Raw genomic sequence first — 13,218 nt, 5'->3', positions numbered from 1 at the left:
GGAAAGAGTTTTCCTCTCTGGACTCTTCTTCTTCATGATGTGTGTGGCTGAGAGGACGTATAAACAGGTGAATATGAACATGCCTTGGCATTAATTTTTTATGTTATGGAGTGTTTGTAATAAATGCGTTACTAACGTTTGTTTGTTGCCACCTTTAGGCTAAAATGTTCATTTTACATTTGTTCGATTCAGTATGCTAATACATTTTTACATTTCAAGTTGCATAAATTAACAGCTATTGTATTATTGTGAACTAACATGCAAAAGTAAAGTTAGCAAATTGAACTTCTTTGTAAAGTGTTGTTGAAATCTCAGTGCCACAAAATCTTTATACAGCTAAACAGGATGTTTTGTTCTCAACGAATGTGATGTCATCTACAGCGCCTTTTATTTGCGAAACTCTTCAGCCATATCACGTCCGCACGCAAAGCCAAAAAATCTGAGATTCCTCACTTTCGGCTGAAGAAAGTGCAAAATATCAAGATGTGGCTTTCACTTCGATCATTCCTGAAGGTATCATCTTCCCACTACATAAGGGATGCACTATAGAATTTTTTTTGGCTGATATTAATGATTATTTTTTATATATTGACAGATCTTCATAGACATACAATTTTGCATGCTAATTTCTGCTATTTTTACATTTAGATTACCTTTGCTGTCATCTAATGCTCACATGAAGTTCATCTCTTAATTTACTCTAATAATTTAATAACACTGTTGAATGTAAGCTTTAGTACATCTCAAAATTGTACAGTTTTTATACTGTATATAACAATGTTGTGATTCTTAAATTCACTTGTAGCATTTGAAATGGTTAAATTTTAGTTTATATATATTATAAATGTATTTAGACAAAATAATATAGAATTTTACCTATAACATATTTTGAATATTTAATTTCACCTTTAAGACATTTTACCAAAGCTGTTTTGGTTGCTTTTCAATTTCAATCCAACTAGCTTAACCAGTCTGTTTATGTAAGCACAAATGACAGTGAATGAGTGTTTCTGCAGGCAGTGACATTTGTATAGTCCTGTTTAAAGATACATGTACCTAGTTGACATTACATGAAGATACCAATTTAATTTAATTTCTCTGTTCTGTTTAACAGAGACGAGGCCCTCAGCGATCCGTCGATGTCATTGTATCATCGATTTTCCTCCTGGCTTTGTCTATTTCCTTCATCATCTGTGCCCAGGTCAGCTGTTGTTCTATCATACCATGTTTTTGACATACCCTTTAGACCTTTTCAAGGTTTGCCTTCCCAAAAATCTAATCCTATTTACATATATGCTGTACCTTTTATGTCATTTGTTCTGAAACATAGAAACACACCCTATTTCTATAATCCCACCCTAGTACCTTTGAAGATAAATGTGACATTTAACTTGAATTATAACTTAGCAGTGTTGTTATTGTTTGCTAAAACGATTAAAATTCATATATAAATAATACTAGAATAACACTGTCACTTAGGTTGTCTCAAACTTTTTCGATTTTTTTTTTGCCATTTGGATTTAGTAAGAATAGTAGTAAGTATAAATGTGGTTTTGACTGGTAGTATGTGCCATAAAGTCATCTTTTTGAGAAAATTTATTAATTGATATCAATCGTTTATATTAGGTTAAGTAAAGTATCAGATTACTGCACCTGGTAAATCTATTCACAGTTTGAAAATGTGACTGTAATAAAGCAAAGATAACTGGTATTGTGTTTCAGCTTTTGCACAGTCATCACACATTTCTGGACTCGGAGACCAACTGGGAGCTGATGGTCTGGTGTGCTGCTCTAATGGTTTTCCTCCTACGCCTCGCTACCCTCGGAGCTGAGACCAACCGAAAGTACAGCAACGCTTCTGTGCTTCTGACTGAACAAGTGAGATAAAAATCTCAGCCGCACATAGGGGTGTGCGATATCCCGATTTTTGATTGTGGACGATTAAAGTGTCGCATAAATATCTTTAATAACGTAGAAATATTGTACTATTTTGCTACAGCGCACATTCTATCAGTAGCAGTTCTGGCGCCTCCGTCTCAATATATTGTACAATGCCACATACATTCACATCAAATGTTATAACTCAGTGGTAGAGTTACACTCATGAGACACTGCACACTTTAAAGCCTTGCCGGAAGAGTTTGAGAGAGGCGGGGCATAGAGGACCTACAATAATGTACAGTATTTGAAAAATAATGTGTTTTTTGAACATTAAAGCATGTCAACATATTCGGTTACACCAAATACACAAAATAATGATATTTAAAAAAGCATCGTATGACCCCTTTAAACATTTCATAGTGCTGTTCTGACATGCGCCTTTTCTGAGCGCGTACACCTGAAGCGCACACACACTAAAAAGCAAGTAAATGATGACAGAATTTTCGGTTTTGGGTGAACTATCCCTTTAATGTTAATAAAACAAAAAAAAGCACAGAGAAAAATCACTCTCTGCTCTTGACTGAAGAACTTTAATACAGTTGTGTTAATAAGAATCAATGTATAATTTATACAGTGACATGTATATAGTGTTATTTTTATATTTGTTAATTCAATTTCCTGAATGCTACTTCTAAATACACATAATGTACCTGAAAAATAAAGCACTATTTTGTATATTATGTGTATTTGTGATATGTATCTTTGTTCTTATTTTAAAGATAAAACGATGACAAAGATATAACGCCCACTTTGGCCTAAATGTCTCCCATTGTTTTTTTATTTTCTATTTGTAAGGCTTTGTTTTTAAAATAGGGAAATTAGTTTGGCTGTACTGCTCAGACAACTTGCAAAATAGTAAAACCAAAATCACAAAGAATCATGATAAAATCGTGAATCGTGATTTTCATGAAAAAAAAAATCGTGATATGATATTTTTGCTACAGTATATCGCCCACCCCTAGCCACACAGAACAAAGAGGCAGTATTACTCAGAATCAAGTGAAGTTGAACCATTCATAAGTGCGCACTACGCAGGTGCAAGTAAATGGCGCTAGCATTGCTTAAAGCGGAGTTTTGTGTTTGGCGTTACATTTTCTGAAAACACTTTACAATAAGGTCCCTTTAGTTAACATTTGTGAATGTACTGACTCTCATTAACATTAACAATTCGCAGCACATATTAATCTTTGTTAATGTTAGTTAATGAGAATGCATCTGTTCATTAGTTAATGTTAGTTCATGTTTATAGAAGCTTGTTTCCACTACTGGCTAAAAAATGAAAAAGGTAATTGCGACCTTTTTTCTCAGAATTGGGAGATATAAACTCAGAATTGCAATATATAATAATGCTAAAGATATTTAGCATTATTAAATGTCAAAATTAACATTAAGATGAACAAATTCTTGAACAAATTCTAAAGTATTTTCATTGTTAGTTCATTTGAACTGGTGTAAGTAACTAATGTTAGCAGTTGGAGACTTACTGTAAAGTGTTAGCCATTTTTTGTTTCAGATAAACTTGTATCTTAAGATGGAGAAGAAACCCAACAAAAAGGATCAGCTGAACATAGTGAACAATGTGCTGAGGCTGGCCACAAAATTACTGAAAGTAAGACCATCAGAAAATTGCCATTCATCGGGAAAAAAATAAAACATGTCAGGCTTGCATTGACCATCATTTGCTACTTTCAGGAATTGGACACTCCATTTCGTCTGCTGGGTCTGACGGTGAACCCTCTGATCTACAATATCACGAGAGTGGTCATCCTGTCAGCCCTCTCAGCTGCCGTCAGCGATTTACTAGGGTTCAACATCCGGGTGAGGGGAACATTTGCAGACCAAGCACAGTGGTTATCTCCACCTGTATCCTGGGTCTGTTTTATTGTCCCGCTGACATGCAGATGTCTGGAGTTATTAATCTTGGTGATCTGTGTTTTTATGAGTCTAAAATCATAACTGCATCTGTACTACTTCCTGTTATCAGCATAGTGGGAGCTGCTCACTCTTTGTAGTATATGACTTTTATCACACAGCAGTATAACATATACATGCAATCTTTAACAATATCCATCTTTTTTTTCTTTTTTAACAGCTCTGGAAGATCAAACCTTGATGTGATGCTTTTACATTGCCAGCGTCTTAACACTGAGGCCAGAGAGACTCTTAAATGTGCTTGTGCACAACCTACCAGATGACCCAAGTTATCTTTTAAAAACTGTGCGAATCTACTGACCAAACTAATACATGACTTTTCTTCCATACCCTGTGCCTTCGGCCAGTCCAAGCAAACCTGTGTTCAGCTCAGCTTTTTTTTTGTTGAGCTCGTATTTGAATTGTAGAACCATAAAGCACACTTGCTTTCTTGATGCACTTGCTTACTGTAACTACTTAACAGCTTGCTGTTATATTCCAATTAGTGACCGCTGTTTCCCATAAATGTATCCTCTGGAAGCGTATTATCTGGTCTGGAAGCAACCACTTAAAACAGAACCACTATGTGCCTTGTGAAATGCATATAACAGTACTTTTTTAAATAAGCTATTTATGAGACATGGATTTGTCAACCGCTGAATGGGTAATGAAATGAAAGTTTTGAGCTTTTAGTAAAGGGTACTGAAAAACTTGCACACTGAATCTCTTGGAGGGAGCACCTTTTACTGGCATTGTATTAAAATAAACACAACTTTCTCTAAGAAACTTCCTCAATTAATCCTTAACAAAATATTTGAGTTTAGGGTGGGAGGAGTTTTCACATATAAAATTTTAACAGCAGTGAAGTATTGTGAATGCACTATTACTGACGACTCAAAAATCTTATTTTTAGTTTTAATTTATCATAATTAGAAAAGTGAGGGTTCTGTGATTTTACTGCTATACTTTTATACAGCAATCACTGGATAGTTCGTGAACGAATCATAAAAGCAAATAAGAAATATGCTACAAGAAATTTGAGTGTGTAAAAATGACATATGGACGTTATTAAAACTTCGTATTTATTTATGATGTTATTGTCTTTTTCTATAGTTTTATAAAAAATTGTTTGTGACTTTTAAGATGTAACGATGAAAGTGTCACTGAACGAATCCGTTCAGGAATCGAAAGAATGGATGATTCAAAAGAGTCGAGTCTGAGGTGAATCAAAATCACCACCACTTACCAGCGCGCTGTAATGTTTGGTGAAAGTCTACTATTCACTTCACAGACGGACGCGATGTCATGCTTTCACAGGTATTACGGTAAGTAAACAGTGACGTCGAGACACACCTTCACTCACGAGCTTGGCGCTGGTTGCTATGGAAGGTCATCAAGTGCAAAATCGACAGAAGCAACAGCACCCTGCGCAAACACATTAAACCTGCTGGTAGGACCGGTGGAGACGGAATGAAATACAGACCCCCTGAGCTTGAAGGGACAACCATTTGGAAACAGTAAGGTCTCACGTTTTACGTATCTCAGTCATGTGTTTATTTTAATCTATTCATTTTATGATGTAATGACTGATTGCTGACAAACCCTCCGCACAGGCTACTGTTTACTGATGACCGAACATGGAATCCTCAGCATCCTCTTCTCTGTTACAATGTAGCGCGACGTTTGTTGTTACTGCGCTGCGGGTCATTAAGAAAATGACGATGTGGCAAGAATAGAAGCTGCAGTGTCACTGAATAGAGCATTTTGTGAGGAGAAAATGTTTTAAATTGTCGTTAGTTCTTTTTAATAAACCAATAACGTAGGCTGCGTATATTGTCCTTATTCCACCTCTACTCTCTGCAGGAATGTTTTTACAGCAGGAGGAGTAAGTGAGTGATAAAGTCTGTCAGATTCTGCATGGGTGCCGCAGGAGGCTGGTCCAACCTGTTCTGCTGAAGCCAAGAAATCAGAATCCAGAGGTCAAGAGAAGAAATGCTGTAAGTACACACTCTTTCACATCCCACAGATCTAATAAATTGAATGAAACCATGTTTAAACTGGCCTAAGGTGGTCAGCTGGTTATGCTGGTCTGTTTCATGGGTGTTACAGAGGATTGGGCTACTGAGTTTCCCACATAACAGTTTTGTTCCTGACCTATTCAATTTTAACAACAGCCCTGGATCATTTCACAGTTGCCCTTCTTATAATGTCAGCTGTCACTGAGGCTGTTAAACAGAAGTTCACTGTCAGTCTAGATTAGAAATAAACCTGCTGTGCTTCCCTTTATTTATATATGCATTGTCCGTTATGCTGGTTTCAAATTGCAGATCAAGGTAAAGGCACATTTGTTTAAGGTTTGTTCTAGGTATTTTTTCCAGTCATTATCAAATTGCTGACCTGAGGCAATGTTTTCTTAATACACAATTCTTTCATTATTTACAAAAAAAAAAAAGTTCAGTGATTTCATTTGCATTTTACATTCGTTTGGTCTTTTTGGTTAAAAAATAGAAAAAAAGTAATTTTATGTACTTATTTAAAAACCATTCATTTATCTTGGAAGAATAACTAAATAGACACAATACTGTTTTATAAATAGTATTGAAAGAAATGTAATGCTTTAAATTAGACTGGAGTCAATATATTATACACCACTGTTCAAAATATTTTTTTGATTCATAAAGGACAAAAATTGATCAAAAGTGACAGTAAGGAAATTCATAATGTTATTGTTATAATCATATAATATTCTTTTGAACTTTATATTCATCAAAGAACCTGAAAAAAATCTGTCACAGTTTCCACAAAAATATTAAGCAGCACAACTTTCGATTTTCAGCAAGGATAAGAAATGTTACTTGAGCATCAAATCAGCATATTAGAATGATTTCTGATGGATCATGTGACACTGAAGATTGGAGTCATGGCAAAGAATTTGCCTTAATGCAAGCGAGGTGTCAACAGTCACAGAGTTTCAGGTCCTATTTTGTAGTTTGTTTGTGGAAAGTACCATAAACCACAAGTGCAAACATCTTCTTTTGGTGTCCCATATGTGAAATTTACATTTGACAAATTATAATTGTTAGTACTGTAGATTGTAACTTCCTCTAGCTCATTTTGTGTTGTTGATATTGTCTGTCTGTTTTTCTGTGCCTGTCTGACCACAGCATGGGCGTCTTACATGACTAACTCCCCCACCATGATTGTCATGATCGGCCTCCCTGCCAGAGGCAAGACGTACATGTCAAAGAAACTCACGCGCTACCTCAACTGGATTGGAGTTCCCACAAAGGGTGAGTGGGCAGCTGAATTTAGACAGTTGCAACATATCAAATGACACTCACTATAAATATCATCTGTTTTCACTTTTACATGCATCATTTAGCTCTCAGCTGACCATTCTGACATGATGGTCTATCAAGAGGCTAAATTGGAACTTGCATTATTTAAATGTGTAGGCAACCCAACACATTTCAACTCAAACTCTCATGACTACGTCATGACCCACAATGCAAGTGTTTTAATCACTGTAACTGAAGTCAGAGATTCCTAATGCAATGAGAATTGAACTATTCCATCTTTACATGCAGAGTGATGTCACCTTGATGCATAACAGTTGTGCTAGAACCGATAAAGGATGTGAAGATTAACCATAATTTCTTGTTTTTTTGGGGGTTATCTTGCAGTGTTTAACCTGGGGGTGTACCGGAGGGAAGCAGTTAAAGCGTACAAGTCTTATGACTTCTTCAGACATGACAATAAGGAAGCCATGAAGATACGAAAGTAGGATTATATTTTTGTTTAATTTAATGGGATGGTTCTCCCAAAAAGACCATTTTGTCATCATGCCTCACACCCTTATGGCTTTCCAAACCTTATGACATTCTTTCTTCCGTGGAACATGAAAGGAGATGTTTTGCAGAATGTCCAAGCTGCTCACTTTCATATGTTTACAATGTTAAATAATGATTTTAAAAAAGATGTACGTGTTTTCAGTAAACCAAGAAGCAAATGTGATTAAATAAAGCCAGTTAGACTAATGTGATGGTGGAATGACAAAAAATATATTTCAACACATTTCCTGAAGGTTACATTAGTGCACTTCTGACAGGTCAGTTCATGTTTTTCCTGAGAATTGAGTTTATTTGAATTCAGTGCATGTCTATTGTTGCATTTTTTCATTTTCCCAAATAGACAGTGTGCCTTAGTGGCCCTGCAAGATGTAAAGATCTACCTGAATGAGGAAAGTGGACAAATAGCTGTAAGGATTTACCTTTTTTTCTGTTCACCTCGATTATTTACTTAAATGTAATAGGGACGTGGAGTGTTTAAGAATGTTGATAAGGTTCAGGACTTCTTTCTTTATATTTGATATAATCTGTTTTTGTCCTTTTAAGGTATTTGATGCCACAAACACAACCCGGGAGAGGCGGGATCTTATAATATATTTTGTACAGGAGATTGCATACAAGGTATCACAACCAAATGTGCACTTCCATAGTTATCGTTTTGCAGAAGTGATGTGTGGTCATTATTTTCCTATTTGTGTTTGTTTACCTTTGCAGGTGTTTTTTTGTGGAGTCAGTATGTGATGATCCAGAGGTTATTGCAGCTAACATCCTGGTATGTTATGTTGTGATGTTTGGTTTTCATTTTCTTTAAACTAATGGTATAATGAAGTATAGCAACATACCAGAATTGCTTTTCATGATCTTCTCAACAGCTGTCTCTTATGTGCTCTTATTTCTTCAGGAGGTCAAGGTTTCAAGTCCAGATTATCCAGAGACACACAGAGAGAGAGTCATGGATGATTTCCTGAAACGCATAGAATGTTATAAAGTTACTTACCAACCACTAGATCCTGATGAATATGACAAGTAAGAATGTTTAGAAAATAGAGACATAACACATGTACATATATTTTCTGCTTTAGATTCAACCTTTTGTCTGTTTTGGCTTTATTTGTTTTAAGCAACATTGCAAGCATCTATGTAATATAATATAATATAAAATAAAATTATATAATAATGACCCATTTATATTGTAAAAAATACAACTATTATACATATGTCTAAATAAATATTTATTTTAAATTCGACGAATTCGAAATTCGAATTATTTTAATATGGTATGTATATATATATATATATATATATATATATATATTGGGAAATATTTATTTGGCACTGTCAAATAGAATAAAAAATTGATTAATGATGTCAAATTCAGTACATTTTAATGTTAGTCAGGGTTTCCTAAGCGAAGAACATATTTAAGATGACGGTGACCACATGACCAGAAGATAAACTGCTACTTTTAAGACATTTATAAGGCATTTATATGTAAATAACCTCTGTTTTGTTTCACTGTTATCTATTGCACAAAAGGTGCAGAACGGGTTTCACACCAGAGTTTAATTGTGTATTATAATAGTGTTTCATGGCTTAGCAGGCACCACTAATACAGAGAAAAAGGCTTTCCTGATCATAGCATTCACTTATTTTTCCTAGAAATTTGTCCTTCATTAAAGTGATGAATGTGGGCCGTCGGTTCCTGGTGAACCGTGTTCAGGACTACATCCAGAGCAAGATCATCTACTACCTCATGAACATCCATGTGCACTCGCACTCCATCTACCTGTGCAGGCACGGAGAGAGCGAGCACAACATCCAGGGCCGCATTGGAGGAGATTCTGAACTCTCTCCCCGAGGGAGACAGGTCTGAACTTATTTAGTGCTGTCTTTATAGCGTTTATTCATCAGAAGATGCTTGACTTTCTCTCTCCTTTGAGAGTAGTTTGCAAGCGCCCTGTGTGAGTTCATTGAGGAGCATAAGCTGTCCAACTTGAAGGTTTGGACCAGCCAGTTAAGGAGAACCATCCAGACAGCTGAAGAGCTGGGAGTTCCATATGAACAGTGGAAAATCCTCAATGAGATAGATGCTGTTAGTATGCTCCGATTCTAGCGGAGATTACATGCATTTTAATGTATTATATGTTAATTTATATGTGTTTATTGCTCTGACACAGGGTGTATGTGAGGAGATGACCTATGAAATGATCCTGAACACATTCCCAGAAGAGTTTGTTTTAAGGGATCAGGACAAATACCACTACAGATATCCAGGAGGAGAGGTACAGCACGTGATGAGCGTATCACTTTGTTGCAGTTCTTCAGAGATTGTTGCTTCTCACTCTCTGTAGTTCTGCAGGTTTTCTGGTTTTTGTTGCTATCTGTGTTCTTGTGGGAAGGTCTGACTATTTTAAAAGGCTCTCTCTTCTTGTAGTCGTATCAGGACCTGGTTCAGCGACTGGAGCCTGTGATTATGGAGCTTGAGAGACAAGGCAATGTACTGGGTCTTTTGGACTGAAGCAATGCAACACCCGCTGAGTGAAATGATAAAGCTTGAAAGATCAAAGACAATTTTTAATATACTGTACCTCCGACTGGATTCATCTGAAAGAAGAAAGTCATATACACCTAGGATGCCTCGGGGGTGAGTAAAACGCAGCCTAATTTTCATTTTTGGGTGAACTAACCCTTTAAGCTCTATTAACAGCATGACATGCCAGTTACCAAAGAAAATAATTTAGACTCTAACCTTAGTTTGTAAAAAATAAATAAATTTGAATGTAAATTTGCTTACAAATTTGCAATAAATGTTAAATGCAGTTATACATGACAATATGATAGTAGTGTCATAGAATCATTTACTTCAATATTGTACATCTAGAAAGGCAGTCACTTTCAAATGTGGTGTAATTAATATTACAATTAGAAATGTTGCATTGGCAAGTCAAAGTTCTAAAATTACTAAAACTGAGATAAAATGTAACTATATGAACTATATATTAACATATAAACTAATAAAATGACAAAAGCACATAGCAAAACTACATATACTAAAATCAAATTAAAAACTGAAAATATTTTTTAAAAATCAAAAATGTTAGTGATACTATAACAGTATATAAATAATACTAAAATAACACTGATTCTAAGTGCATCACTTTCAATGTAATTGTTATTTTTAACTGAATGATGAATCAAAATTTTTGTCTGCGGTAACAGCTTAACTTGTTAGCCCATAACATTCCTTTTAAGCTATGTTCTCTGTAGTTTAATCAAACTGTCAGTCAAAAGGTTTGATTAGACATAAATCTTCTTCCTCTTGTGCTTATTCAACTCATCAGAGTGAGGTTCAACCCTCCCCTCTAAATGTTGTTGCTTTACAATAATATTTGTAAAGTTGTGATATACAGGTTTGTGTGTTAATTATAGTTAAGATGTGCCAGCAGCCTGTGGTTGTAATGTAACTGGATTTGTGTTGTGAGTTATGCTTATTAGTGAGTTGAACGCTTCATTGAACAACATTGTGTTTTAGTGATGTGTTCTTCATCACTGCATTGACATGTTTTATAATGTTAACCTGGAGTAATTTATTATACTTTTTAGTCTGTATATGCATAAATGTGGATTATCTTTAGGAATACCTGCAGCTAACATGTCATTTGATTGTTTTGTGGAGACTAAAGACTGAAGTGTCTTGTTCGCTATTGAGATGTGTGCTAAAGATGAGCTGTGTGTGTAGGCAGTCTCTCTTTTAAACTCCCCCACCACCCTGCACAACCCTGATGCACCAGACGGGGCGCTGCTGCTTCAGCAAAGCCAAGTTAGTGTCAGAACCTAAAGCCCTGTAACATTAAATGGACTCGACTTACCCAGTGTTGTCCTGACACTAACCCACCCCTCACCCTGGTGTTCTGAATCACCCCTGAATGTCACACCCAGTAACGATTGTGCTAACTGCATGAGTGAGTTCAGTTTGGCAGTCTCGTTCTTTTTTTTTTTCTTTTGTAAGCGCATGGTCTTTGCTAACTCTTTGTTCATTTTGGGATTCTTTTTTGTTATTCTGTATGGGTGCTCACCACAGTTCATAACTTACCAGCTAACAGTTACCAGCTAACTAATTGGCATTATCTTACTTGTATTTAGAACAACATGTGCAAATCTAATTGTTTTCCTTCTTGATTCTTTTTTAGACTTTCTGTAAATTCATTTTTTCTCCCTAAGACCAGATCAAAATCAGTGAATTCTTTTCTTGTTGCCAGTTTATTTTATGTGCACCCCAAAATGAAACTTGTGTCAACATTTACTTAAACTCATGGGTGCTTCTGTGGAACATAAAAAACTATTTTATCTGCTCTTTTTCCATACAATGAAAGTGAATGGTGACCAAAAATGGCTAGAAATATTTAAAGGAATAGTTCACCCAAAAATGAAAATGTGCTTAAAATTTGCTCAGCCTCAGGCCATCCAAGATGTAGATGAGTTTGTTTCTTCATCGGAACTGATTTGGAGAAATTTATTTAGCATTACATCACTTGCTCACCAATGGATTCTCTGCAGTGAATGGGTGCCGTCAGAATGAGAGTCCAAACAACTGATAAAAACATCAGAGTAATCCATAAATACAAGACACAATTCCAGTCCATCAGTGAACGTCTTGTGAAACGAAAAGCTGCGCCCATCATTAAGATGTTTTTAACTTCAAACCTTTGTTTCCGGATAAATATAAGTCCTCTATCAATAATATTGCGTTCTTCAGTTAAAATATTGTCTTGTCTGAATCAGGAGAGAAATATGCACCGATCAAGCACTGTTTACAAACCAAAACAGTTCTAAACAAATATGTAGATGGATTTTGATGTGAGAGGACAACAAGGGACTTTTTCCAATGGAATCGTATTTTGGTCAGAAGAAACATCCATCAATCCAATAAATGGATCGATGAATTAATGGACAAGTTGATGGACAAGTGATATAATGCTAAATTTCTCCAAATCTGTTACAAAGAAGAAAGTCAATAACAATTGGGGCTGTATTATAGAAACTTCCCATCTATATTCTCAATTTGGGATTTGAAAGATCTATTTCCATTGAAATTACCATGCTTACTAAACAGGAGTCTGACCCTGGTCACCATTAGCTTTTATTGTATAGAAACTAGCAGCATAACATCTCCTTTTGTGCTCTGCAGAAGAACAAAAGTCTTATGGTTTGGAATGACATGATGGTGAGTAAATGATAACAATTTTCATTTTTGGGTAAATCTCTTCAAAGTGATGTGCTTCAGTAATGAATATTCTATGTCCATGTTTTACTCTGAACATGCCAATTTGTCCTTGGGCTTCAGTTCTCTTCTCCATATTTGTCTCCCCTCTTTCTTCCTCCGCTTCATCCTCCTCTCTCTATTTCCACAATCTCATGTGGTTGGTAGTCATCTGTGAGTAAAGCTTTTTCACCCCATTGCATTTTTAGAAAGTTGTTTTCAGTGGATGTGATGTCACAAACCATGTGCTGTTTTGAT

At 35.7% G+C, this 13,218-nt stretch overlaps 2 protein-coding genes across 2 annotated transcripts in view; both read left to right on the top strand.

Annotated features, from left to right (window-relative positions):
- Positions 1–4,937, top strand: part of LOC107717961 (putative homeodomain transcription factor 2) — a 15,502-nt gene extending 10,565 nt beyond the window's left edge. Inside the window, exons 15-17 of the mRNA XM_016524868.1 lie at positions 3,455–3,550; positions 3,634–3,759; positions 4,034–4,937. Of these exons, the coding sequence (XP_016380354.1) occupies positions 3,455–3,550; positions 3,634–3,759; positions 4,034–4,054 (243 nt within the window). The 3' untranslated portion in view covers positions 4,055–4,937. The remainder of the gene's footprint in view (positions 1–3,454; positions 3,551–3,633; positions 3,760–4,033) is intronic.
- Positions 4,938–5,784: 847 nt separating this feature from the next.
- LOC107717963 (6-phosphofructo-2-kinase/fructose-2,6-bisphosphatase 2-like) lies at positions 5,785–11,455 on the top strand. The gene is made up of 12 exons (XM_016524872.1): positions 5,785–5,849; positions 7,017–7,142; positions 7,536–7,632; positions 8,044–8,110; positions 8,247–8,323; positions 8,418–8,472; positions 8,602–8,726; positions 9,360–9,567; positions 9,646–9,792; positions 9,878–9,982; positions 10,135–10,204; positions 11,391–11,455. The coding sequence occupies exons 2-12, from the start codon at positions 7,031–7,033 to the stop codon at positions 11,453–11,455; spliced, it is 1,128 nt and encodes a 375-aa protein (XP_016380358.1). The 5' UTR covers positions 5,785–5,849; positions 7,017–7,030.
- Positions 11,456–13,218: the final 1,763 nt, after the last annotated feature.

Source organism: Sinocyclocheilus rhinocerous, unplaced genomic scaffold, assembly GCF_001515625.1.
Source record: "Sinocyclocheilus rhinocerous isolate Xijiao unplaced genomic scaffold, SAMN03320098_v1.1 scaffold994, whole genome shotgun sequence".
In the NCBI taxonomy this organism is placed as follows: domain Eukaryota; kingdom Metazoa; phylum Chordata; class Actinopteri; order Cypriniformes; family Cyprinidae; genus Sinocyclocheilus; species Sinocyclocheilus rhinocerous.
Note: the sequence above shows the minus strand (reverse complement) of the source record. Positions and strands in the feature narration are given on the sequence as shown.